Source organism: Caenorhabditis remanei, chromosome X, assembly GCF_010183535.1.
Source record: "Caenorhabditis remanei strain PX506 chromosome X, whole genome shotgun sequence".
Taxonomy (NCBI): Eukaryota; Metazoa; Nematoda; class Chromadorea; order Rhabditida; family Rhabditidae; genus Caenorhabditis; species Caenorhabditis remanei.
The window spans coordinates 8,599,569-8,624,695 of record NC_071333.1 but is presented as its reverse complement, the minus strand read 5'-3'; the positions used below and the strand labels follow the sequence as shown (position 1 = coordinate 8,624,695).

At 37.4% G+C, this 25,127-nt stretch overlaps 7 protein-coding genes across 7 annotated transcripts; 4 read left to right on the top strand and 3 right to left on the bottom strand.

Annotated features, from left to right (window-relative positions):
- Positions 1 to 17: 17 nt before the first annotated feature.
- Positions 18 to 594, bottom strand: GCK72_023656 (uncharacterized protein; the record flags this gene model as incomplete). Its single annotated transcript, XM_003109681.2, has 4 exons — positions 18 to 107; positions 193 to 297; positions 352 to 420; positions 550 to 594. The coding sequence occupies 4 exons, from the start codon at positions 592 to 594 to the stop codon at positions 18 to 20; spliced, it is 309 nt and encodes a 102-aa protein (XP_003109729.2).
- On the top strand, positions 334 to 1,600 carry GCK72_023655 (uncharacterized protein; the record flags this gene model as incomplete). The annotated part of the gene is made up of 2 exons (XM_053735497.1): positions 334 to 422; positions 1,483 to 1,600. The coding sequence occupies 2 exons, from the start codon at positions 334 to 336 to the stop codon at positions 1,598 to 1,600; spliced, it is 207 nt and encodes a 68-aa protein (XP_053579063.1).
- On the bottom strand, positions 1,479 to 2,032 carry GCK72_023654 (uncharacterized protein; the record flags this gene model as incomplete). Its single annotated transcript, XM_003109693.2, has 3 exons — positions 1,479 to 1,691; positions 1,744 to 1,857; positions 1,907 to 2,032. The coding sequence occupies 3 exons, from the start codon at positions 2,030 to 2,032 to the stop codon at positions 1,479 to 1,481; spliced, it is 453 nt and encodes a 150-aa protein (XP_003109741.2).
- Positions 2,033 to 3,326: 1,294 nt separating this feature from the next.
- Positions 3,327 to 3,679, bottom strand: GCK72_023653 (uncharacterized protein; the record flags this gene model as incomplete). The annotated part of the gene is made up of 2 exons (XM_003109617.2): positions 3,327 to 3,533; positions 3,584 to 3,679. The coding sequence occupies 2 exons, from the start codon at positions 3,677 to 3,679 to the stop codon at positions 3,327 to 3,329; spliced, it is 303 nt and encodes a 100-aa protein (XP_003109665.2).
- A 3,054-nt stretch (positions 3,680 to 6,733) lies between these two features.
- Positions 6,734 to 11,291, top strand: GCK72_023652 (uncharacterized protein; the record flags this gene model as incomplete). The annotated part of the gene is made up of 17 exons (XM_053735496.1): positions 6,734 to 6,826; positions 6,878 to 7,034; positions 7,087 to 7,196; positions 7,239 to 7,372; positions 7,422 to 7,718; positions 7,768 to 7,939; positions 7,993 to 8,106; positions 8,154 to 8,768; positions 8,813 to 8,902; positions 8,950 to 9,046; positions 9,098 to 9,381; positions 9,429 to 9,791; positions 9,839 to 9,943; positions 9,990 to 10,118; positions 10,168 to 10,632; positions 10,681 to 10,884; positions 10,929 to 11,291. 17 exons carry the CDS (start codon positions 6,734 to 6,736, stop codon positions 11,289 to 11,291), a joined length of 3,792 nt encoding a protein of 1,263 aa, XP_053579062.1.
- A 468-nt stretch (positions 11,292 to 11,759) lies between these two features.
- On the top strand, positions 11,760 to 16,187 carry GCK72_023651 (uncharacterized protein; the record flags this gene model as incomplete). Its single annotated transcript, XM_053735495.1, has 16 exons — positions 11,760 to 11,843; positions 11,890 to 12,046; positions 12,092 to 12,201; positions 12,245 to 12,378; positions 12,426 to 12,722; positions 12,768 to 12,939; positions 12,985 to 13,719; positions 13,765 to 13,854; positions 13,901 to 14,245; positions 14,301 to 14,663; positions 14,715 to 14,819; positions 14,867 to 14,995; positions 15,040 to 15,504; positions 15,549 to 15,752; positions 15,798 to 16,071; positions 16,120 to 16,187. 16 exons carry the CDS (start codon positions 11,760 to 11,762, stop codon positions 16,185 to 16,187), a joined length of 3,732 nt encoding a protein of 1,243 aa, XP_053579061.1.
- Positions 16,188 to 17,112: 925 nt separating this feature from the next.
- GCK72_023650 (uncharacterized protein) lies at positions 17,113 to 21,112 on the top strand (the record flags this gene model as incomplete). Its single annotated transcript, XM_053735494.1, has 13 exons — positions 17,113 to 17,237; positions 17,287 to 17,583; positions 17,633 to 17,804; positions 17,851 to 17,964; positions 18,018 to 18,632; positions 18,678 to 18,767; positions 18,815 to 18,911; positions 18,961 to 19,232; positions 19,277 to 19,639; positions 19,682 to 19,960; positions 20,003 to 20,467; positions 20,516 to 20,719; positions 20,765 to 21,112. The coding sequence occupies 13 exons, from the start codon at positions 17,113 to 17,115 to the stop codon at positions 21,110 to 21,112; spliced, it is 3,441 nt and encodes a 1,146-aa protein (XP_053579060.1).
- Between the last annotated feature and the right edge of the window lie 4,015 nt (positions 21,113 to 25,127).

Here is a 25,127-nt window from a genome sequence, read left to right as displayed (position 1 = left end):
GTGGTCACCAGAACCAATCAATCTTCGTCGAGATAGAGGTGACGAACAATGTAAGAGGTGAGCACAAGCATATCCTCGTTGACGTCTTCAAGGCGGCGAGTAAATTTCTGCAATTGGCAATCACACTTCCATATAAAAATAGGTTTTGAAAAATAAAGCAGGTCCCCTTTAAAAAACCCAATAAAATCTCACATTGTAGTTTTCGTTTGCGTGTAAGATGATAAAGGCACCTGACCGCTTCAAGCTTTCGATTTGCAGGGGAAACTCGATGTGGTTTTGTACTTTGGTATCACAGAGCTGCAATATTAGGAATCTTGATGAAGAAACTGAAAAATGAGATTGGGTAATTACCAGAAGATCAAGACCGTCCGCGAGTTGGAAATGGTAGTTGCGGATTTCCGAGAACTCTTCGATATCGAACTGTAAAACGAATTATTTTTAACAACTACTGAAGGTTTAAGTGAAAAGTCTCAGTCACTCCGGTTACCTTGAAAACTTAGAAAGTTCTCCCCTAGTTCACCGGAGGCTTTGTTTAAAAATTGAGTTTACCATATACTCCTCCATCGAGATCACACGTTTCTGGTGGTTCATCATTTCACAGCAATGTCTGTAATTCAACGAAGGTTTGAGAAACTTGTGAGGTATAGTTTCTATATCGAAGAACTGAAAAGGAAACAATGAAAAAGGGAATTGTGCCCAGATACACATGACATGATAGAGGAAAAATTTCGGGCGAAATGAACGAATAATTGCGAAGTAGAATTGCAATATATGTGAGTGTTCAGTTTTCTTACGTATGAATCCTATCAGGGAGAAATAATTGAATCCGATTAATTGAGTATTCTAAACTCAAAGAAAGTATGAAATGTAAACTTATTAGCTTTTTCGTTAAAAACTGACATTTTACATACAAAAATGTTGAAGAATAAACTGCAATGTGTTCGCAAGAGTTTCGAGCAATCAATTATGTCTTTAGTAGAACAGGAAACGTCGCGCATAAGTATACAAATAACATGCTGATTATCGATATTAACGACCCTAACACGCAGGCAAAGAACCCCTCCAGTTATCTCCCACTACTGATAAAGATGTCTCAAATAGACAACAATTATTCTACCATTCGTAGGATCAAAGCTCAAAGGTTCAACCACTGTATTTCTGTACTCAATCCGAGTGGTACGACCTACCAGCTGCAACTGTCTCTTGGAAATCGGTTATGAAACTGGTTTTTTAAAGAACTTGTGATCTGAAGAGCTATGCAAAGACCCAGCTGTGAATGGTACCAGTCTTTTGTAGGATCGGTTTATTACAAGAGAAAAAGAAAAATAGATTAATTATGTAAACATGGGTTGGGTGAGATTTTAATGAATTCAACTGTGAGATTACATAGTACAAAGTAAAAAATGAAAAGTGAAAGAATGAAGAACAAAAAAACGGTATGAGAAATATGTATCGGAGAGTGGGAATATTTTAGCTTTTTAGCGTGCCGACTGGATGCGTGGTGAGAAAGAATCCATGCGGCGGTCGTGCTCCTTGCGCTGACGAGCCATCTCCATACGGTGGTCCCTCTCGATGCGATGCTCGTGCCACGACTGGATGACCCATGAGCTCATTGATATCTTGCTCTTCTTCATCTTCTCCTTGAGATGACTCATCTCGGTGTTTAATCGACGTAGACCTTCAATGCGATCCTGAAATATAGATTTTTATTTGAAACAGCCTGAATTTTATGGATCCGTTCACCTGTATTCCAATTCTTTCGAGAGTCATGCGACCGGTGTAGAGGTTGAAGGTGTCTTGGGCGTCCAAGATATCAGCGCGAAGATTATACTTTTTGTATGATGGCTGACGGGTCAACTGAAACAAGTTTTGTTCATAATTCAGGAGATATTTAAATAAAACTTACTAGTTCGCGCAAAGCCATCAACTCTTTCTCAGCTTTCTTCTTTTCCTCTTGATACTCCTTCTTCTGAACAACTACTGGATCCAATCCTTGCTGTCGGTTGAAGAGACGAGTAAGAAAACCTCTCATTTTCCTTGTTTTACCTGATACTAAAATAGCCGAAAATATATTTAAGATCTGCGAAGAGCGAGCGACGTCAGTATCTACTGCGTGATAAGGGGAGGAATAAAAGGGGAGAGAAAACAATATTGGCCCATTTCACGGTGATTTTTTTGTTTTATGTGCTTAATTCCGAGTCACAAGATTGACATTCTTTTACATATTACTGCAAATAAAATGGAATATTGGTTTCAAATGTGTATTACGAGTACGAATGTTTTTTCGAGAAAGGAAGTGGATTTTGCGGGTTGCAATTGGAAGAGAACTACGAGTTCAGATTGAAAATTAGAAATGTGTTTCTAGAAATAGGATTTAGCTACTCTAAAAATTTGAGGGTGAAGGTGTCTTCATTTGTCAGACCTATTTTGGCTATTGGTTTGACTATTATTCGTTTTGTATAGGTTAGTATGGTTTGTTAGTAAACAGTAAAAGTTTGAAGGAACATGACCCGAGAAAACTCATAAAATAATTGGAAAAATTAAAAACACGTTTTCTTTAAAAAAAATAGAGAAATGAGATGAAGACTATAACAAAAATTGAGAGAAAATTGGAGTATTGGATGCGGTAGATTATGATTCTTAGATTAATAGGAGAAAATATAAAAAAGAACAGGAGCGACACATTTCACTCAAGAAGAAACATCTCGGTTTGGATGCGTTCGAGAACTTGTTGGAGACCACGACGAACGTCCTGTAAGAAATCTAGAGATTAAACAAGAAATTGATGAAAGTGGAGACATCAAGGACTCCGACAGCATCAACTATAACGAACATCTTAATGACTCAGATTTTACAGCTAGTGGTGGAACGACGATAGTGAGCGAAATGAGTAGACGCATAGCATGTTGTTTCGACAGTTGTAAAAACGGTTTTCTAGCAAACTCTAATAATTTTTCGCTAGAATGTCTTTTTAGAAAAAAAAAGTATGAATTTTTGAGTTTACGGACCTCCTCCAACCACTGATAAAAAATTCCTACTCTTAGAGCTGTATGTTAAATTAAAATCAAAGTATAGAAATGCAAGTGAAAGACGTTGCGTATCTGGAGGAAAAAAAGTTGGAAGCATTCGAGTTAGAGTTTCAAGGTTATTGGGAACGCCATTCCTCACTCTCTTTGTATGACATCTGCCTATCAGTTATTTTGCTGATTTTTTTTCCATTTTCCACATGCTTATAGATTGCTATCGAATATGGTGGAAGCTATATACACTTTTCTTATATTTCTCGTTTTATTCCACTTGACCTTTGACATACTATTTTTTAATGTTCATTCTTCCTCCTGTCTTAACTTCCTGAAACTGACCTTCATTTCCGCGACTTCGTAGGTGCGAGTGAATCCGATGTAGATAAATTGGAAGGCTTCGGAGTGATATTTCATTGAGAGTTTGTTGAACTCTGGATTGTAGCTCTCCATGAGGAATCGGATGATGGTCTGGTACTCCGAGTGAACCTTGAGAAACTGGGACTTCTCTTCCTGAAAAAATGAGATGATAAAATAAATCGTCTAACTGTAGTTTGTCTTACCTCGAAGAGTCTAGTCTCTGGCCAAGCAGAGCCTCTTGATCTTCTAGAATGTTCAGTATTGATTCCGACAAAAGCCAAAAGACGACGAAGGAACATGACTACTGGAATGAAAATCTTTTAGAAAGTATTGATAGAAAAGAAACAAAAGAATAATGTAAGGAATCAGCCTCATAAAACTTTCTAGGCTCTCCTCTCTATATGGGCGCTTCTGTGCCTCCCCTCTTTATCGTCAGTCTGAACATAAAAAAACGATTGTATGCAAATGAAGGTAAAAAAGAAGGGGAAATTGCGAAAAAATGACTGATTTTTAATTTCGAACAGAACTCAGTCAGTGTGGAGGGCGGGTTCTCATTTGAATGGCTCTGTTTTTTCGAATGAATGTCTCTTTTCCCAACTCACCGCATGTACGCACTTCGCTCCCTCCCAGCATCATTATTCCATAATGGGATTTTAAAGTGCACGGGAACAGGTAGAGGATCGACCAGCACCCGTCAATAGTACCATTTCTGGTGATGATCATTTTGAAGAGAGCATTCAGTAGAAGAAAAGAGTTGCCGGGGAAAAATTACAGTTTGAAGAAATTGAATCCGATTAGTTAAGATTTCTTCAACGTAAAGAAAGAAATCTGAAAATATCTGAAAATCTGGTTTTTAAAAAAGATTATTCTAAAGAATCTTAGATAGGCAACAAAATTCTATGAAATCAACAATTTTAAAAATTTCCTGTTTCATTCCACTTGTCTGAAACAAAGAAAACGCAAAAATAGAAAGATGGTGAACGAAGCGTAGTCAAAAAATACATTTTTAGAGTGAAATTAGTTTTTTTTCTGTTTTGACTCAAATAAAGAAACCTGTTACAAAGCAATCCGGAAATCATTTTGAAGCTTTTAACTTTCCGTTTGTAACGATTCAGATCACGTTGGATGCGCTGTAAAACCACGAGTTGGATCTCAATTATATTGATTGTCATTGTTCACTTCATCCTGTCCTTACCTCCGGATCAGTTTGGCCCCGTTTTGTTAAACATATAGCCAATCTGAAATATATAATCTCAACCGTTTTATCTGATTCTCTATTAGATCTATGCCCTCATAGCATCCCATCAAACCATCTACGGAGCCAATGAATTTTAATAGTTGAGTTTCCCTTGTGCCAGTCTCCGGTGGGTACCGGTGTCTCGTTTAGCTAATGGCTATGAGAATAGTACGACAGTCAGAGAGGGGAAAAATAAAAAATTGAAGTGCAATAACAAACTCATTTCAAAAAGTTAGAGTAGGGATTTCAGAAGCAGACGCAACCTGGTACCGAACGGTGAGTAGAAAGACCTGTCAAAAGAAAACATACCGGTTTAAAACATACAGGGGCTGCTAATAATAACATTCTTCTGGGTAAAACTCAACTTTCCAGATTTAAAATCATGATTGTCTTGTGTCACCTCTGTGTTCAATTCCACACAAGATTTCAAAAATCTGACAATAGCTGATAAAGATTTCAAACATTTTTTGAAACTCCAAAGACTAATTTCCACAAGTGTCTAATTTAACTTTAACAATTGGCAAACCAGAATCTCAATTCTATTTCATTATCTTCAACTTGTTTCTCAATCCGCGTTGTCACGCTTTCAAATTCAACATTTTGCCGAGCCACTCCACTCTTCTTAAGTCGAAACTTTTCTTCACACCTCCTGACGGCAGTACAGGTTATTCATTAAAATAATGGATCAAAAATAGTTATGGGAGAAAAGGGAAGGAAACAAAAGGAAACTGAAGTTCAATTATCAACTCATTCCGAAAATTTCAACCTGTGGAATTGAGAGAACAGATATCTTTGTGGGCAGAATGAAATGAATAGTATGGAGCAGAGCTGTGCGGAATTCCTTCCTTCGACTTCCTTCTTCCTTCTTCCGGGCTTTTTTCACGTTTTTATTCCTTCTTCCTTCTTCCCTTTTGAAAAATTTACTTCCTTCTTCCTTCTTCCTTTTTCCCTTTTGAAAAAGTTACTTCCTTCTTCCTTCTTCCTTCTTCCCTTTTCAAAAATTTTACTTCCGCACAGCTCTGGTATGGAGGTCTGGAGAATCAGATCAGAAACAATATTTATGAACTTTATCTATAAAAATTTTACATAGTCAATCCTCAGCTTTCATCACCATGTACATAATACGATAACTTCTGAAAATAATAGTGGCACTTGGTTTGAAACATGATGCCTTGTTCACCATAAAACACCCGAAAGGTGAAATAGTTGCAGTAGTTTTCATTTTCTGAGAAAAACCAGAGTGATATCCTTACAAAATCAAGAACAAAAACTTCAGAGAGTGAACAGAAAAGGCTGATGAGCTTTTCATAACCGTTAGTGGTGTCAGTTTTTGGAATGATTTTCGGCTCGAGTTGTCTTCTTTCTGATAGTTTCGGAATTCCTATTCACATCTTACATTATCGAAAAATTTCAATTTCATTTCTCATTCAGATACAAGTTTATATTGTTTTCCTATACGTCTCCAATTTTTTTTTACCAAATCAAGTTTCTACAAGATGTTTTGTCACTGTTTGAGTAGAATCTGTTTTAGAATTTTTTCCTTTTTCGTTTCGACTTTTGTTGGTAATTTTTGCAAACTCGACTATAGGCCGAGAAGTTTCCATTTGCTTCCTCCTCGGCTCTAGTCCAACACACAACTTTCATTTTCTTATCACAACTTGATCTATTGTTCTTCGCTCAAAATGACGTTTCTAATACAATAGCGATAAGAAATTAGTGCGGATTCGGAAGGCGGGACGATGTTTGTTCTTTTTCCGTTGAGACGCCATCAGAATTGCCAAGTATTGCGCAATACTATCCAATACTTGAGCAATACATAAAAGTAAATTCTTAGGGCTCTCCTCAATCAATCTCCACTGTCGACCTCGTTCCGTCGTCTTATCGGAGAACACAAAACATGGACACGTAAGTGCAGATGGCAATCTTATTGTTTGCCATTCGGTGCATTATTCTGCGCGCGTTGAATAGGAAGGAGAAGAGGAGAGAGAGGGAGAGTCTCTTTCACACTCTCTGCGTATCTTATTAGTAATGTTCCCTATGTTGTCTTTTCTTTTTCGATTTGATTCGAAATATGTAAAGATAATAAGTGCAATTATTTGATGAGTTCCCCATCAAAATGGAAGAAAATTCGAACGATTCCAGGACTCCGTTGCTGCAATTGTCTGATGAAAAGAAGTCGTCAAAGCTAATCAGTTTTATTCGTGTAATAGTGAGTTTATTGAAAATTGAATAGAACAAGCTAAATAATGAAAAATTCCAGTTTAAATGTACAACATGTTTCGAAAAATTGTTATTCTTTCTCGGAATAATATTCTCTCTACTTACTGGTCTCTGCCAACCATTCATGAGTTACACGTTTGGAGAGGTTTCACAAGTACTGGTAACAATCACTAATGCTATTAATAATAAGACAATGGGTTAGTTAAACAGACAAAAAATGGCTCAAAAGCACAATGAGATAATTTTCAGATCCCGCAAATCTTGAAAAAGCGTACGAAGTGTTCGAACATGACATGAATTCAGTAATTCTTCATTTCTTCCTCTGTGGTTGTGCGTATTTTACATTTGGATCTCTTCAGGTACAGTCTATTACCAAATATCAATCCGTGAAGCTATTTCAGTTCTCTATAATGAAATTTGTCGGAGACAACACCACATATCGTGTTCGAAAACAATACATATCTCGTCTTCTGAGGAAAGATGCCCAGTACTTCGATAGTATGTCTACCGGACATTTGTCAACTGTTCTAAACGAGTGAGTTGCTATAATTTTAGACTGTCAGCAACTAAACTTCATTTTGCAGCAATTTGGAAAGGTTTCGAGAAGTGTTCAATGAGAAAATTGCATTGATAATCGCCTTCGTAACTGATTTCACTGTTGGAACTGCGCTTGCCTTCTATACGGATTGGCGACTGGCATCTTATGGTATAATTTTTTCGCTTGGAATTGCGTTCTCTGGTTTGATTAATTCTGCAAGCATGATGAAGACGACTGATAAGCAGAATACTCATTACGCTAATGCTGGTTCGATAGCTTTTCAAACATTGGGAGCTTACAAAACAGTTTGTTCCTTGAATGGACAACGTCAAGAGCTTGAACGGTGAGCATCAACCAACCAAAGGTTTTTCAAAAGCTGTTCTCATTTTTAGCTACACCAAAGAGCTTGAAGCTGGAGAGAAGTATGGATTCCAACGTGCATTGGCGTATTCAATCTCGAGAGGTGTCACCTATTTCTTTTGCAACGCTTTGAACACAGTCGTCCTGTATTTCGGTGCCAACATGATCTATGATGGTACCCTTCAAACTGCTACTGTCGTTAGAGTGAGTTCTCAAATCGACCAGTGTTTGAGTATTAATGATGAAAACTGTTTCAGCTCTTCCACTTCTTACTTTTCGGTGCATTCTGTCTCAGTGAAGCACTTCCCCACATCTCCCGTTTGGCTGCAGCTATATCTTCAACTGCACCCATTGCTGAAATGTTGACCTCAGTGAGTTCATCATAACCCAACTCCAACAGGACAATTTGCTTTATTAGAACGACAATGAAATTGAAAAAGATGAGGAAAATGAAGAAGATGCTAGTGACGTTCAAGGAAACATTTCATTCCAAGATGTCCGATTCTCTTATCCAACCCGTCCGGATGCTCAAGTCTTGAAAGGAATCACGTTTGATGTTAAGAACGGAGAATGCATTGCACTTGTAGGTGCCAGTGGAAGTGGAAAAAGTACTGTAGTTCAACTACTTCTTCATTATTACAACATCGATTCTGGAAACATTTTGATTGATGGAGTTGAGTTGAACAGAATGAATCTGAAGAAACTTCGTCGAGTCATTGGAGTGGTTTCCCAAGAACCTGTGCTTTTCAATACTACAATCGAAGAAAACATTCGATTCGGCAACCCAGATGCCAGTTTGCCGGAAATTTATGGAGCACTAAGAAAAGCAAACGCTTATGATTTTGTATGTGCTTTCCCAAAAGGTATCAAGACGATTGTTGGAGAAAGAGGAACCCAGTTGTCCGGTGGTCAAAAGCAGAGAATCGCAATCGCCAGAACGTTGGTACGGAATCCCAAGATTCTGCTTCTTGACGAAGCAACTAGTGCATTAGACAACGAAAGTGAGCACGTTGTGCAAAAAGCTTTGGAGAACGTAAGATTTTGATATTACTTATAGTTTTAAAATCACATTTTTAGGCATCTCAAGGCAGGACGACAATTGTTGTTGCTCATCGTCTCTCAACTATTCGAAATGCCAGTAAAATTATTGTAATGCAAAAAGGAGAGGTATGTCAATAATTACGTATGATATTTGTTATTTTGATCAACTTCAGATTGTGGAAGTAGGAAACCATGACGAACTCATTGCCAAACAAAGCGTTTACAATGATCTTGTACAAGCTCAACTTTTGGATTCTAGTGATGATCACAGTAAGTTATTTTATTCAACAAAAAAAGAAGCTATATTTCAATTTATTCCAGATGACCTCCCACCACTTGCTGCACGACAGTTGTCTCATGAATTATCTCCACTGCACAGTTATTCCTTCCAAAGAAGTACCAGCACAGATGCAGGAGTTCACGATGATGATATGGAACGCTTGTTGGATGAACTCACTCAAGAAGGTGCCAAGAAGTCGAACCTACGAGAGATTGTGAAAATGTGTCGACCAGATTATTGCATTTTGTTTGTTGCGGTGTTTGGAAGTGCCATCCAAGGAATAAGTTATCCCATTTTGGCTCAATTGATTGTTCGTACTTATCAAGTAAGACCTAAAATTTATAGGAATGTACTGATAAAATTATTTTTTAGGGCTATGCCATGCAAGGAGAAGATATTCTCACGTATGGCCACTTTTGGGCTCTTTCCTTCATGTTTCTCGCTGTCTTCCGACCATTGACGTTGTACTTCCAGTACTATTACTTTGGAAAAGTGGCTGAGAAACTGTCAACCCGTCTTCGAGTCAAGTCATTCAAGCATATGCTTTCTCTACCATGTGCATTTTACGACGATCCAAAACATTCTCCTACAAAATTGTCTAATAGGTTGAATACCGACTCTTCAAATGTAAAAGCAGCAGTGGATGACCGTTTGGGATGCGTTATAATGACATTGGTTGCTATTTCGATTGCTGTGGTTACCGCTTCTCTTTACTGTTGGAAAATGACATTGGAGGTTCGTTACCAGAAAATTTTAACGTGGATGTATTTTTATCTGTTCAGGTGCTGCTATTCTTCCCTTTGCTCTACCTTGCTGAGTATTGTTATGAAGCTGCCACTGAAAACGCAATTCAAGAAGATACAATCGCTTTTGAGAATAGTAACAGAGTAAGCGAGCAGTTTTAAAACCTCGAATCTAAAGATGTCTTTTCAGACAGCCATAGAAGCACTGGAAAATGTAAGGACCGTACGTGCTCTCAATTTGGAAGACAAAATAATGACTTTGATAACCAATCACCTACAAAAGATCCGCAACTCATTTTTCAAGAGAGCTATTATTCAGGTAAAATTTTTCGCATCATATCAAATCATTCCATGGTAAATAGTTTTAGGGTGCTGCGAATGGTTTATCGATGAGCTGTTTCTTGTTTGTCTACTCAATTTCCTTCAAATTTGGAACCTATTTGGCTCTGAAGAAAGAAGTTCAACCTATGGATACATATTTGGTATTGATGACTCTGTCCATGACTGCTAACATGGCTGGATCAGCCGCTGCATACTTGCCTGACTACAAAAAAGCAGTCCATGCCGCTGGATTGATATTCAACTTGTTCACTTATCCGGCTACTATGCCATATGATTCTACAGATGGAAAAAAGAACATTGATAAGGGAGAGATTGTTGGTGAAAACCTTCAATTCCATTATGACCAGCGACCGGACCGAATGATACTGAATGGAGTCAACTTGAAAGTGGAACCTGGAAAAACATTGGCTCTTGTTGGACCCAGTGGTTGCGGTAAATCTACTATAATCTCTCTCCTTGAAAGATTCTATCATGCGGTTGACGGTGAAATTGTAAGTTGTTTTTATTGATGATATTTTTAAAACAATAGCGTATTGCAGAAAGTTGATGGTGAGAATGTGGAAGACATCAACCTGCATCATCTCCGTGCCAATCTAGCTTTGGTGTCCCAAGAACCAACTCTTTTCAATTCTTCGATCAGAGAGAACTTGTTGTATGGTTTGACCAGATCAGTACCACAATTGGAAATAGAGAAAGCTCTTCAAACTGCGAACGCTTTCCATTTCGTGTATCAGTTCCCACAGGTTGGTATTCTCATGTCAGTAAAGAAAATAAAACAGTTTTTCAGGGTTTGGAAACAATAGTCGGTAAACGAGGAGCACAACTATCCGGTGGTCAAAAGCAGAGAATAGCAATTGCTCGAGCTATCCTTCGAAATCCAAAAGTATTGCTGTTGGATGAAGCGACAAGTGCACTGGACAGTGATAGCGAAAAAGTGGTACAGAATGCGTTGGACACTGCCAGTGAACGACTGTCAACTGTTATTGTGGCGCATCGCTTGTCTACTGTAGTCAATGCTGACTCGATAGCAGTTCTGAAAAACGGAAAAGTTGCTGAGCAGGGAACACATGAAGAGTTGCTGAAATTAAGAAGTATATATTGGCGCTTGGTACAGAAACAAGGAATACAAGCACAACAGCCAACTGACTAATATCTGTCGAAAATAAGTTTTTTAATTGTTATTATTTTTGTATTTATATCTGTTTTGTTTATAGTTTTTTTCAAAACATGTCATATGTTTGTATCATTTCTCTTGTGATTTTGTTTGTTGATTTATAATTGAAAAATGGTTTTCTATCTGTGTATTTATCTTTTTACAATTTCGATATTTTTCCATTTTTCCACAAATTTGTTTTTCCAGAAAACGTTCCTCAATAGATTGATAAAAGTAAATCAAAAAATGATTTCTTTATTTACTTTAGTTTGATTTCTATCGCTTTTTTTCTCTACCTGTTTTTGAATAGATCTTTGGTGTGTGTTTTCGGCTAACACGAAACACTATGTCAGATGAAGAGAGCATGTTCTTTTGCGCTATCTCATTTTTTCATTTCTTTTTCGAAACGTTTCGTAATGAGAAAGTATATCAAAGGAGATTAGATAGACAATTGTTATTGAGATTATGGAAAACAACGAGAACGAGTTATTGCTACCACCTGAAAATCAGAAGAAATATTCTAACTTTACAAGTTTTTCCTTAGTAGTTGTAAGTTTATCTCAGGTTGTAAACTTGATATGAATGTTGATTTCAGTGGAAATGCACATCGAAATTGGAGAAGTTTTTGTTTTTATTGGGAATCGCTTCTGCAGTTCTAACAGGATTATGTCAGCCGTTTATGAGTTACACATTTGGAGAAGTCTCACAAGTTTTTGTGAAAATCACTTCTGCGGTGAATAACAAAACAATTGGTTGGTTTGGCAGGACGGACTATTCCAGCAAAGTTTTTTTTCCAGATCCATCAGATCTTGATAGAGCTTATGAAATATTCCACTCGGATATGAACACAGTAGTTATACATTTTGCACTTGTTGGATTTGCATTTGCAATATTTGGTTTTTTGCAGGTACGTATAATTTTCAATCCTATTTTCTTCAGGGAATTTTTAGTTTTCACTATTCAAATACGTTGGTGACAATACAACGTACCGAGTAAGAAAGGAATATATAACTAGACTACTGAGAAAAGATGCCAAATATTTTGATACTGTCTCTACTGGAAGCTTATCAACTATTCTAAATGAGTGAGTTGGTGAATTTGTTAAAAAAATAACAATTTCTTCTTTTTTAGTAATTTGGAGCGTTTTCGAGAAGCTTTTAACGAAAAGATAGCATTCATAATTTGTTTCACGACAGATTTTATTATTGGTACCAGTCTAGCATTCTACACGGATTGGAGACTGGCTTCATACGGAAGTGTATTTGCTGTCGGAATTGCATTTTCTGGTTTCATCAATTCAGCAAGTATGATGGGATCCACTGGAAAACAGAATACACATTATGCAAATGCCGGAGCTATTGCATTCCAAGCACTGAGTTCATTCAAAACAGTTATATCACTAAACGGTCAGAAACAAGAGCTGGAAAGGTGGGTGGAATACGCTCTCTGCATGGGATTGATTAAAAGTTTCAGATATTCCAATGAACTGAAAGCGGGAGAGAAGCATGGTTCGAGAAGAGCGTTCTTTCTAGCTACCTCCCGAAGTGTCACTCATTTTTTCTGTAATGCACTGAATGGAATCATTCTATACGTTGGTGCTGATTTGATTTACAACAAAACGATGGATCAAGCTGTTATTGTGACGGTTAGTTTTCCTGAACAATATTTCCAGGGTTATTCTGTTTTTCAGCTGTTTCATTACATGTTGTTCAGTGCATTCAGTTTGGGTGAGGCCTTTCCTCATCTATCATATTTGTCAAATGCTATATCTTCTGCATCTCCGATTTTCCAAATATTGACATCAAAAGATGACGTTATCGAGAATCGTCAGACAGATCATTCAGATGATCAAAGAACAATAAAAGAAGGGAATATCAAATTTGAAGACGTGAGGTTCTCTTATCCTTCCCGTCCGGATAGTCAAGTCCTTAAAGGAGTTACTTTTAATGTCAAAAAAGGAGAATGCATTGCACTTGTTGGTGGCAGTGGAAGTGGAAAGAGTACTATAGTCCAACTTCTCCTTCACTACTACGACATTGATTCTGGGAAAATATCAATTGACGGTCTGGAATTGAACAACATAAATTTGAAAGAACTTCGTCGTGCAATAGGAGTGGTTTCTCAAGAACCTGTGCTTTTCAACACAACTATTGAGGAGAACATTCGATTTGGAAACTCTGAAGTGTCGACGTTAGATATTTACGAAGCATTGAAAACTGCGAATGCTTATGACTTCGTATGCGCATTTCCTCGTGGTATTAAAACTGTAGTTGGAGAGAGAGGAGCGCAGCTCTCTGGAGGCCAGAAGCAACGAATAGCTATTGCAAGAGTATTGGTGAAAAATCCAAAAATATTACTCCTTGATGAAGCAACAAGTGCATTGGACAATGAAAGTGAGCGTGAAGTACAAATTGCTTTGAGAAAAGTAAGTTGATGGAAGGCCTAATATTGCAGCTAACAAATAATTCAGGCATCAGAAGGACGAACGACCATTGTTATAGCTCATAGACTCTCCACAATCAGAAATTGCGACAAAATTATGGTTACGTCAGAAGGAAAGGTATTTTTATTTTGATAAGGACCACACATCAGAGTCGGAATTTCAGATTGCTGAATTAGGAAATCATGATGAACTGATTGCGAGAGGTGGACTCTACAAAGACCTAATTCAGGCACAATTCCTGGATTCCGCAGAAAACCAAGGAGATGTCAACAATAAAAAACCGTTAGATGTGATTGCAGCCACAAGTAATGACAATCGCATTTCTGATGAAGAATTGGAGAATATTCTCAAAGATACACCCGAAGAACAAATGATTACTTCCAGTATTTGGGAAATCCTACGAGAATGCCGTCCGAACTGTATTCTATTATTTTTTGCAATATTTGGGAGTGCTATTCAAGGATTTAGTTTCCCTATCTTGGCGCAACTTATTGTGAGTACCTATAAGGTGAGTGACTGACTGGTCTAATAAGATGGTTGTGTATTCAATTTTTTGTGTTCAGGCCTATGCAATGGATGGAGAAGAAATTCTCATTAACGGTCATTTTTGGGCATCCATGTTTTTAGTACTTGGCCTTTTCCGCCCAATCACATTGTACTGCCAATACTTCTTCTTCGGTAAAGTTGGCGAGAAGCTGTCAACGCACCTGAGAATTAAATCATTTCAACATTTGTTGTCTCTACCGTGTGCTTTCTATGACGAATCAAAAAATTCACCAACAAGGCTTGCAAATCGGTTAAATACCGATGCTTCTAATGTGAAAGCAGCAGTTGATGCAAGACTGGGAAGTGTTCTTATGACATTGGTATCGTTCATGGTGGCCATCACAATTGCATGCTACTATTCATGGAAATTAACTATGCAGGTATGACAAATTGAGAAACACAGTTGATAAATGATGAATGGATGTTTCCAGGTACTGTTGTTTTTTCCAGTGCTATATCTTGCCAAATATTGTTATGAAAAAACTACAGTTCAGTCGATCAAGCAAGACTCTCTGGCATTCGAGAAAAGTAACAAGGTAATAGAACATGCTCTGGAAGTTATTACGTTTTTGTTGTCTCACAGATTGCTGTGGAAGTTTTGGATAATATAAAAACAGTTCGATCCTTGAATATGGAAGAAAAAGTTCTCGAGATGATGACAGTACAACTGCGAGAATTGAAGAGAAAATATCATAAAAGAGCTTTTGTTCTGGTATATTTCAGATTTGTTCGCAGTTCAAACATATAAGGTTTTAGGGACTTGCAAGCGGATTTTCGGCTGGATGCTCCCAATTTGTATACGCTTTATCTTTCAAGTTTGGAACATATCTAATTCTTCAAAAAGAGGTTCTACCAATGGATATGTATCTTGCATTAGTTACACTTTCCTATACATCAAATATGGCCGGATCTGCCATTTCCTATCTACCAGACTACAAAAAAGCAATTCATGCTGCTGGATTGATTTTCAATTTGTTTACGTATCCAGCCACTATGCCTTATAAATCCAAAGATGGTCAATTGAATATTGATAATGGAGAAGTGAAGATGAAAGACGTCAAGTTTCACTATCACCAACGTCCGGACCATATTGTCTTGAAGAGTGTAAATCTATTATTGGAACCAGGAAAAACACTTGCACTAGTGGGACCGAGTGGATCTGGGAAGTCAACAGTAGTCTCTCTAATAGAACTGTTCTATCGAGTAGATAATGGAAGCATCGTTAGTAATCTATGAAACTAGTTCACAACAAAAATCCATTTCAGGATGTAGACGGCGAGAATGTAGAAAATGTTAACATGCATCACTTACGTTCCAGTTTGGCCTTGGTCTCTCAGGAACCATCATTGTTTAATTCTTCAATACGAGAGAATCTTGTATATGGTTTAACACGGCAAGTGCATCAGCTAGAAATGGAGAAAGCGTTGATTACAGCCAACGCCTTCCGTTTTGTATTTCAGTTTCCGAATGTGAGTCGTGGTAAACACTATAATTTTTTAAATACACTTTTCTAGGGTTTGGATACAATAGTTGGAGAGCGAGGAGCTCAACTATCCGGTGGTCAAAAGCAGAGGATAGCAATTGCTCGAGCTATCCTTCGCAATCCGAAAGTATTGCTGTTGGATGAAGCGACAAGTGCACTGGACAGTGAAAACGAAAAAGTGGTACAAAATGCGTTGAATACTGCCAGTGAAAGATTGTCCACTATTATTGTTGCTCATCGTTTATCGACTATAGCAAATGCAGACTCAATAGCTGTTATAAAACTAGGAAAAGTGGTTGAACAAGGTAACCTTATAATCTAAACTAAAAATCTATAAATATCTGTATTTGCAGGATCACATGAAGAGCTTTTGAAGTTGAAAGGAGCCTACTACAAACTGGTGCAAAAACAGGAGAATTGAAGCTACCTATAATTATATAGTTGAACATTTTCTATTAACTTATTTTCTTTTGTACATAATAATTGAAATACAAAATACAATTCTATTAAAATGACGTGTTCTCTTGTCATTGCCGCGTTGTGTTTTTGTGGCTATTGCCTAAAGTTGTGCAATTTTTTCCAACACCCAGAGAACCCAGAGATTAGAAATCCTGTTGTCAATTCAGTTCATTCTATTTTTGTTCTGCTAGATAGTGTGTTCTAATTATTCTGATTTCTAATGGACACGTAAGTTTTGAAAGTGAAAATACATATACGACTGATAAGAACATTCATTGGACTCTACGGCAAACAGCACGTTTTGACAAATTTCTCTGCGTCTAAAACATTTCTTGAGAGAAAAATTGAGAGTAGAGAATATATTCAGTAAATACATTTAAAAGTTACGTTCAATTTACAGCGAGCTTCTGTTAACACAAACAAACCACAAAAAATGTTCGAATCTGTCTAAATTTATTCAAGTCATAGTAAGTGGTGATACTCAAAACTGAAAAAAACCGGTCAAGAAACGCTTCAGCTACTATGTACATCTCCATTCGAAAAACTGTTATTCGTTCTCGGAATTGTCTTTTCCATTCTAACCGGTCTCTGTATGCCATTTGAAAGTTACACTCTTGGAGAAACCTCACAAGTACTGATTACAATTACAAATGCAATAAATAATAAAACAATTGGTATGTTGCTAAATAAACGAAAATGATTTGTGAACGCATTCTTTTCAGATCCCGCTGATCTCGATAAAGCCTACAAGATCTTTGAAAAAGACATGAATCGGGTTGTTCTTTACTTTTTCTTATGCGGTTCTGCATATTTCACTTTTGGTTTTCTCCAGGTAACTCATCACTTTTGTTTCTTACTCTAGATAGTCACGGTTTCAGTTTTCAATCATGAAATTTGTTGGAGATAACACCACATATCGTGTTAGAAAACGTTACATATCTTGTCTACTCAAAAGAGACGCACAATACTTTGATATCAATTCAATCGGACATTTGTCAACTATTCTCAATGAGTCAGTTTTTCCCAATCACACCAATTTTAATTTTAAGACATAATTTCAGCAATTTGGAGAGATTTCGAGAAGTGTTCAACGAAAAAATAGCCTTGATTGTTGCTTTGATGACCGATTTCACGATTGGAACTATACTCGCTTTCTATACTGATTGGGAACTGGCTTCCTATGGTTTCCTCTTCTCACTCGGAATTGCATTCTCAGGTCTTTGGAATTCATCCAGTATGATGAAAACTACTGAGCTACAGAGTATGCATTATGCTGATGCAGGATCTGTAGCCTTTCAAGCACTTGGATCGTATAAAACAGTGTGCTCTTTGAACGGGCAGAAACGGGAAGTAGAGAGGTTGTCTATATGGTCATCAAAAAACGTTTAATAAATGCCATTTGTTTAGGTACACCGAAAAATTAATAGCTGGAGAGAAATGTGGATTCCAAAAAGCAATATTCAACTCTCTTAGTCGGGGGCTTAGTTATTTTTTCAGTAATGCATTGAACACAGCTGTTCTTTATGTTGGAGCAAATATGATTTACGATGGAAGACTACAGCCAACAATTGTTGTCAGAGTGAGTTTGCACTCTTTTTGTAAAGAATAATTCTCCCGTTTTCCAGGTGTTCCATTATCTTCTATTCGGTTCATACTGTCTTAATGAAGCAATCCCTCACATTTCTAGATTTTCAAGTGCAATTTCATCCACTGCGCCTATAGCAGATATGCTGGTCAACGTCAGTTTCCAAGCAATCAAATGTTCAGACTTGGTCATGATAACTTTTTTCAGAATGACAACGTAATAGAAAGGGGCGACGATACCCCTCACGACGAAAGCGAAGTACACGGAGATATTTCATTCAGAAATGTCAGATTTTCATATCCAACTCGTCTAGAAACAGAAGTTCTCAAAGAGATATCGTTCGATGTGAAAATTGGAGAATGCATTGCACTTGTTGGTGCCAGTGGAAGTGGGAAAAGCACTGTGGTGCAACTACTTTTGCGTTATTACAACATCGATTCTGGAAACATTTCGATTGATGGAGTTGATTTGAAAGAAATCAACCTTGGGAAACTCCGTAAGGTCATCGGAGTAGTTTCACAAGAACCAGTACTCTTTAACACCACCATAGAAGAAAATATTCGATTCGGTAACCCAGATGCTAGCTCACCTGATATCTATAAAGCATTGAGGGAAGCAAATGCAATTGATTTTGTATGTGCTTTCCCAAAAGGTATCAAGACGATTGTTGGAGAACGAGGAACGCAGTTGTCCGGTGGTCAGAAGCAAAGAATCGCAATAGCCAGAACATTGGTACGGAATCCCAAGATTCTGCTCCTTGACGAAGCAACTAGTGCATTGGATAATGAAAGTGAACATATTGTGCAAATGGCTCTGGAGAAAGTGATATAATTATCATTCTAATATATCTTCAATCATGTTTTCCAGGCATCTCAGGGCAGAACTACAATTGTTATCGCTCATCGACTTTCAACAATCAGAAATGCAAATAAGATAATAGTAATGGACAAGGGAAAGGTTAGTTACAGGTTCTTTACTGTAATTTCCATTCATTACGTTTTCAGATTGTTGAAGTTGGAAATCATGATGAACTAATTTCTAGAAAAGGTGTTTATAAGAACCTAATCGAAGCACAATTAATGAACGCTACCGAAGAACAAAGTAACATCTAGATAGAGTGTATTACAAACGAAACCGTGGTTATTTACAGATAAACCTTCCCTAATAAACGAAATTTGCAATTTGACATCCCGCAGTATTTCTGTTCTCAAAGAAACTGCCGACGAAGAAAACGTTCAGGACGATGAAATAAAAAGAATAGTGAATGAATTAAAACAGGAGGGAGCCAAGAAAAGTAACCTACGAGAAATAGTCGAAATGTGCAAACCAGATTATTTTATACTGTATCTTGCCGTTTTTGGAAGTGCAATTCAAGGAGTGACATATCCGATTTCCGCCCAATTGATCATCCGAGCTTATGAAGTAGGTGATTTTTTTAATGTTTTGATTCAATGGTTTACTTCCAGGCGTTCGCAATGGAAGGAGAAGATGTTGTTACATACGGCCATTTTTGGGCGCTGACTATCCTGGCACTTGCAATTCTGCGACCTTTGGCACTTCATTTACAATACTATTACTTTGGAAAAGTATCAGAGAAACTCTCTACAAGACTCAGAATCAAATCTTTCAAACATTTGATGTCACTCCCATGTGCATACTACGATGACCCAAAACATTCAGCTACACGATTATCCAATAGATTAAATACTGATGCTTCTAACGTGAAAGCTGCAATTGATGACCGCCTAGGATGCGTTATTATGACTGTTGTGGCTATTATTATAGCTGTTATAACAGCTTCAATTTACTGTTGGAAAATGACATTGCAGGTAATCAGATATTGAATAATTCTTTTATTCAATTTTTTCTAGGTACTGTTGTTCTGTCCAATTCTCTACCTCGCCGAATATTGTTACGAAAGGATGATTGATAGCGCTATCGAAGAAGATGCACTTGCTTTTGGAAACAGCAATAGAGTAGAGTGTACGTGTTTTATCCGCTTCGAACGTTGTGTTTTACAGACTGCTATCGAAGCATTGGAAAACATCCGTACAGTTCGTGCTCTTAACATGGAAGACAAAATTATGAGTCTCATCACAAATCATCTGCAGAAAAGTCACAAATCTTACTTTAGGCGCGCCATCATTCAAGTAAAAAATATTTCAAGAAATGGTGAATGAATTGAATTTTAGGGTGTTGCTAATGGACTGTCGTGCGGATGTTACTTTTTCATTTACTCAGTTTCATTCAAATTTGGAACTTACTTGGCTCTGCGTAAAGAAGTCCTTCCAATGGATACTTACTTGGTTTTGATGACGATATCGATGACTTCCAGTATGGCTGGATCTGCAGCTGCATACTTACCTGACTATAAGAAAGCTGTTCATGCTGCTGGATTGATATTCAACTTGTTCACTTACCCTGCGACTATGCCATATGATTCTACAGATGGAAAAAAGAACATCGATAAAGGAGAGATTGTTGGTGAAAACCTTCAATTCCATTATGACCAGCGGCCGGACCGAATGATACTGAATGGAGTCAACTTGAAAGTGGAACCTGGAAAAACATTGGCTCTTGTTGGACCCAGTGGTTGCGGTAAATCTACTATAATCTCTCTCCTTGAAAGATTCTATCATGCGGTGGACGGTGAAATTGTAAGTTGTTTTTATTGATGACATTTTTAAAACTATAACGTATTGAAGAAAATTGATGGTGAGAATGTGGAATACATCAACCTGCACCATCTCCGTTCCAATCTAGCTTTGGTGTCCCAAGAACCAACTCTTTTCAATTCTTCGATCAGAGAGAACTTGTTGTATGGTTTGACAAAATCAGTACCACAATTGGAAATAGAGAAAGCTCTTCAAACTGCCAACGCCTTCCATTTTGTGTATCAGTTCCCACAGGTTGGCATTCTCATGACAGTTAAAGAGAAACAACAAGTTTTTCAGGGTTTGGAAACAATAGTCGGTGAACGAGGAGCACAACTATCCGGTGGTCAAAAACAGAGGATAGCAATTGCTCGAGCTATCCTTCGAAATCCAAAAGTATTGCTGTTGGATGAAGCGACAAGTGCACTGGACAGTGATAGCGAAAAAGTGGTACAGAATGCGTTGGATACTGCCAGTGAACGCCTGTCAACTGTTATTGTGGCTCATCGTTTGTCTACTGTAGTCAATGCTGACTCGATAGCAGTTCTGAAAAACGGGAAAGTTGCTGAGCAGGGAACACATGAAGAGTTGCTGAAATTAAGAAATATATATTGGCGGTTGGTACAGAAACAAGGAATACAACCGTAACATTCTTTTAGTTACAACTAGAACTTTTTTGTTATTTATAACGTTCATTTGTTTGAAGTTATCAATATTCCATTTTCACATTTCATTCAATCCTGAATGAAGTTCTGTTTTTGTTAGGGGTTTTTTTTTTAATTTTGAACTCAAAATGTTGAATACCTTTTTGTCCAACCACTTTTTTCAAACAACAATAAAGATGTCGCCCCATTGTCTGAAGGTCGGAACAGGAGAATTGGAAAGAAAGGCTCTTTTACATTTGAAAATCCAGTTAAAAAGTGTTTCAAGGCAATGAAAGAAACGACAAGATATAAACTCTCGTTTATTGTTCATGGCACTCAGAGAAATCCGTTTTGTATCTGTACTTAAGTGAACGAAGATTCTTCCCGGAGGTAGGTACCGGGTTTTCACTTGAGATCTCATATTATTTTAAAACCCAATCGAGATCGTATATTATTGCAAAACCCATTTGAGATCTCATACTATTGTTTTGTTGGAGATCTCATATTATTGTAAAATGTAGGAATTATCTGAACACATCGGTTTTAAGAAGATGATCTTACACCATCGCTGTTTTTAAGATATGTTATCCACATGTTGAGGATCTGAGAATATGTTTGATACTTATGGAAGATTTTGGAGAGCTTTAAAACTTTGGGCACTGTTTTGTGAGAAAATATTCTTATATCTTTGGTTTTCATATTAAACTTTTCATTTATATTTCGTTTTTCTTGGTTTATTTTTGATAACGCACATGCAATAAATCTTAGTGTAAATTGGCTGACAAAACTTCTCACATCATGAGAGTCGTGATAGCTCAACCGATAAAACGCAAGAGGTGTTATGAAAATAAACGAGCCGCCAGTGAAACCGAGACGAAGAAAAAAGAAATCAGTTGTAAGCGTAGTGATTGGTTTCGTAGAGCACCTGACACTTTGAAGTCTCTCGGTTCACTTTTTCTTTACAACGGCTGATCGGGAGGAAGAAAAAATACGCAATTTCATTTTTTTTTTCATCTCATCCTCGTATTCAATTGAAACTGCTTCTTTCCACTTTTTGTTCATTTCTTCAAAGTAAAGTGGATGAATCAGTCATTCAAAAAATGATTAAATAATAGGAAGAAACGGAAGGGAAAACTGTCGGGAGGGGCTCGGCCACTTTTGTTCTATTTGTATTGTATCATTTTTTTTTCAATGTGGTACAAGACAAATAGGAGCCTCATCCCTTGTTCTTTTACTGTTTTACAAGAAACCGAAAACCTCAATTTCGTTCACAAATGAAATTTTTTGAATATATTGTTAACAGCTACGAACTATTCTGTTGAAATGTCAGGATATAGAATTTTTCTAATAAGTTTGTTCCCAAAAATAACAGAACCTCTTTTAAAGTTTCTTATGCCAAAAAAGTGTTTTTTTCTTTCGCTTCTGAACATTTTTCCTAAAGAGTAGTTTTGTCTGCCACCTTCTCATCTGTTTCATGATCATTCTTTTAACTTTCTTATATTTTTTTCAAATAAATATCAAGTTTCAATGACGTCATGCATTAAATTTTGACGCAACAATCAATGTAATCCGATAACAGTTGTTGTAGTGAGCGTCAGGGAGGTTTGGAAGATCTCCATGTTTTTTGTTTCAACAATCCATCCAGAACGTCTCAAATTTCATCTCAGTCCAATCTTTCCGTTGTTTCTCTGCCCCCTAATTATATTACCACCATCCGACTCCTCCTGAAGAAGTCCTCTCTTAGTGTTTGCCAAAGCAACATTATGCTAACAGGAAAGACGAATCAGATACGTGGCAGGTGATCGATGCGCGAAGGAGAACAAACACTCGAGTTGATCTCTAGTACTATCAAATTTGGTAACGATAGGAGGACCGAGGCAGAGGGTTACAGGTCAAACCTCTCTCAACACCGTGCCTAATCTCCTCTCTATGCAAATTTGCCAAAAAGACTGTACGTCGTGCCGTTCCGTCTCACAATAAGTTATTTCTTACTGTCTTTGGTGGGTGGTTGATGTGACTCTCGACTTCTTTTTCGGTTCCCCCTTTCTATTCACATAATTAGTAGGATTGTAATACATGACAGCTGTCACAATTTGCCTCAATCGGCTCTTTAATAAATTGAGAGGTTATTAGACTCTCATTACAGGATTAATTCTCCCTCTTCTTCCGTCCTAGAGATTTCTAAGCAGCCTTCATAAATCACAATTAGGAATGGAACTCTGTAGACCTCCAGTCAAACATCTCAATTTCCTGAATGTTTCAAGTTCGTTGACTTTTTTTACGCTTAAAAATGGATGTTCTCATTGTCACTTACTTATTCTAGAAGTACACGTATCAGATATTCTGAGAATGGCTCAGTAAAAAATTGAGGTCATACTCTGAATGTGCACATAGTGACTGGTGACTACTGACAACCTGTCACATTTGATGGCTAGAACACTAGTCTCTTTAATAACAACTACTTTTTGTCTCCTTTGTCTCTTGTTCATCTCCCCTGTGATGATGTCACAAGAAGTTCGTACCTCTCATTGTTTTACAAATAAATTACATTATTAATCACATAATCATCGATACTTAACACCTTTCCACCGAAATTTTTCTAACTTGACACAATCAAAAATCAACTGATAACAAGTGTTAAAAGTGTTGCAATTGTTGCATCTTATTTCCGTCTTATTTCATGTAAAATTTGAGGAATTTCGAAATTTTCTGAGCGGGGAAACATTTGAAAATATTCAATTGTATTCGTTTTACCAAAAGACGACCTTTTCAGTAGCAAGCGGTATCTTCAAAGAACTTCGTCGCTTGTCTTGATACGTTTTTTAGAAAGCTTTTGTTTGTTTGTTCCATCCATTTGACCCACACGACTGTTGTAGAAACACAATCGTTCTCCGTGCCAGGTTGAGTTCTCTCATAAAACGTGGGGAATGCTCTCGGTTCAGAAAACTCAGAAATGTTGGTTTGATTGAATCGGTAGAGTGCTTTTTGTCACTTTCGAACTGTCAGACTTCCCTATAAATTTTTTGATAATGACAATGTACTTTTTTCTATGGTAGCCTGTCAAAAATCTAATGAACGTTATCAGTCATTTCCTCGCACAGTTTTGAAACACAACCTGAAAAAACCACTTGTTTTATTACGAGCCGCCCACCACCCTCTCTACTTTCCTCATTTCACCATTTTCTTTTTCTCATTTTGTTTAGGTTTTGCAACATGAGTTTTGTGTCCATCGACATTTACCTTAATCAGTTTCTCCGCCCTCACCACCCACAAGCTTTTTAGTTTAGTTTTTTTCCCACCATGTATATCCTCACTCTCAATCTGAAAGTTTTCGAGTTTTTCAAAAATGCGGAATTCTGAATTATTCCGGACCACTCCCTTTTTCTCTTCTTTTCGTCACTATCCAGTTCTCAATCTCTGAGGCTCAAAAACAAAAGAAGAAGCAAGACTTCACCTCCCTTGATATCTATCTCTTCTCCAAAAATGACTTATTCCGTCCTCAGCTTTTTTTGCTTTCTCTTGTGCCCAAATTCTTTTCTTCTGTGCTTCCTTGTGTGCGTAACGCGCTGTGACCACGGAATTACACGGACTTGCACAATTTTATTGTCTTCTCACCAGGGACATCACAAACCGGCCAACGAAACTCTGAAGGGATAAAAGAAACGAAAGAAATGGACATCATCGTATGAGCTCGTCCCCCCTCTCGCCCCTAAAATTAGTTTTTTTTGCCTTCGAGTGCCTTTCGACCCTTCAGCATCCTTTAACCATGATGAAGCTGACATGAGGCAAAACAAGAAACATTTTACTGCCCGGCAGTCCTAATGCGTGGGAAAAAAACAGAAGGGTGGAAGGAAGTGAGTGGCTCCGACTCGAGAGATAGACCGCCCGCCGCCATTTTTTATATTCACTCTTGTCAAGTACCTGGTAGAGATCTTGAGATGATTTATGCACACTTTTTTCATATAGCGTTAGAATCACTGTAGATACTGAGGAGATATTATGAGATAGTATCCATCGTC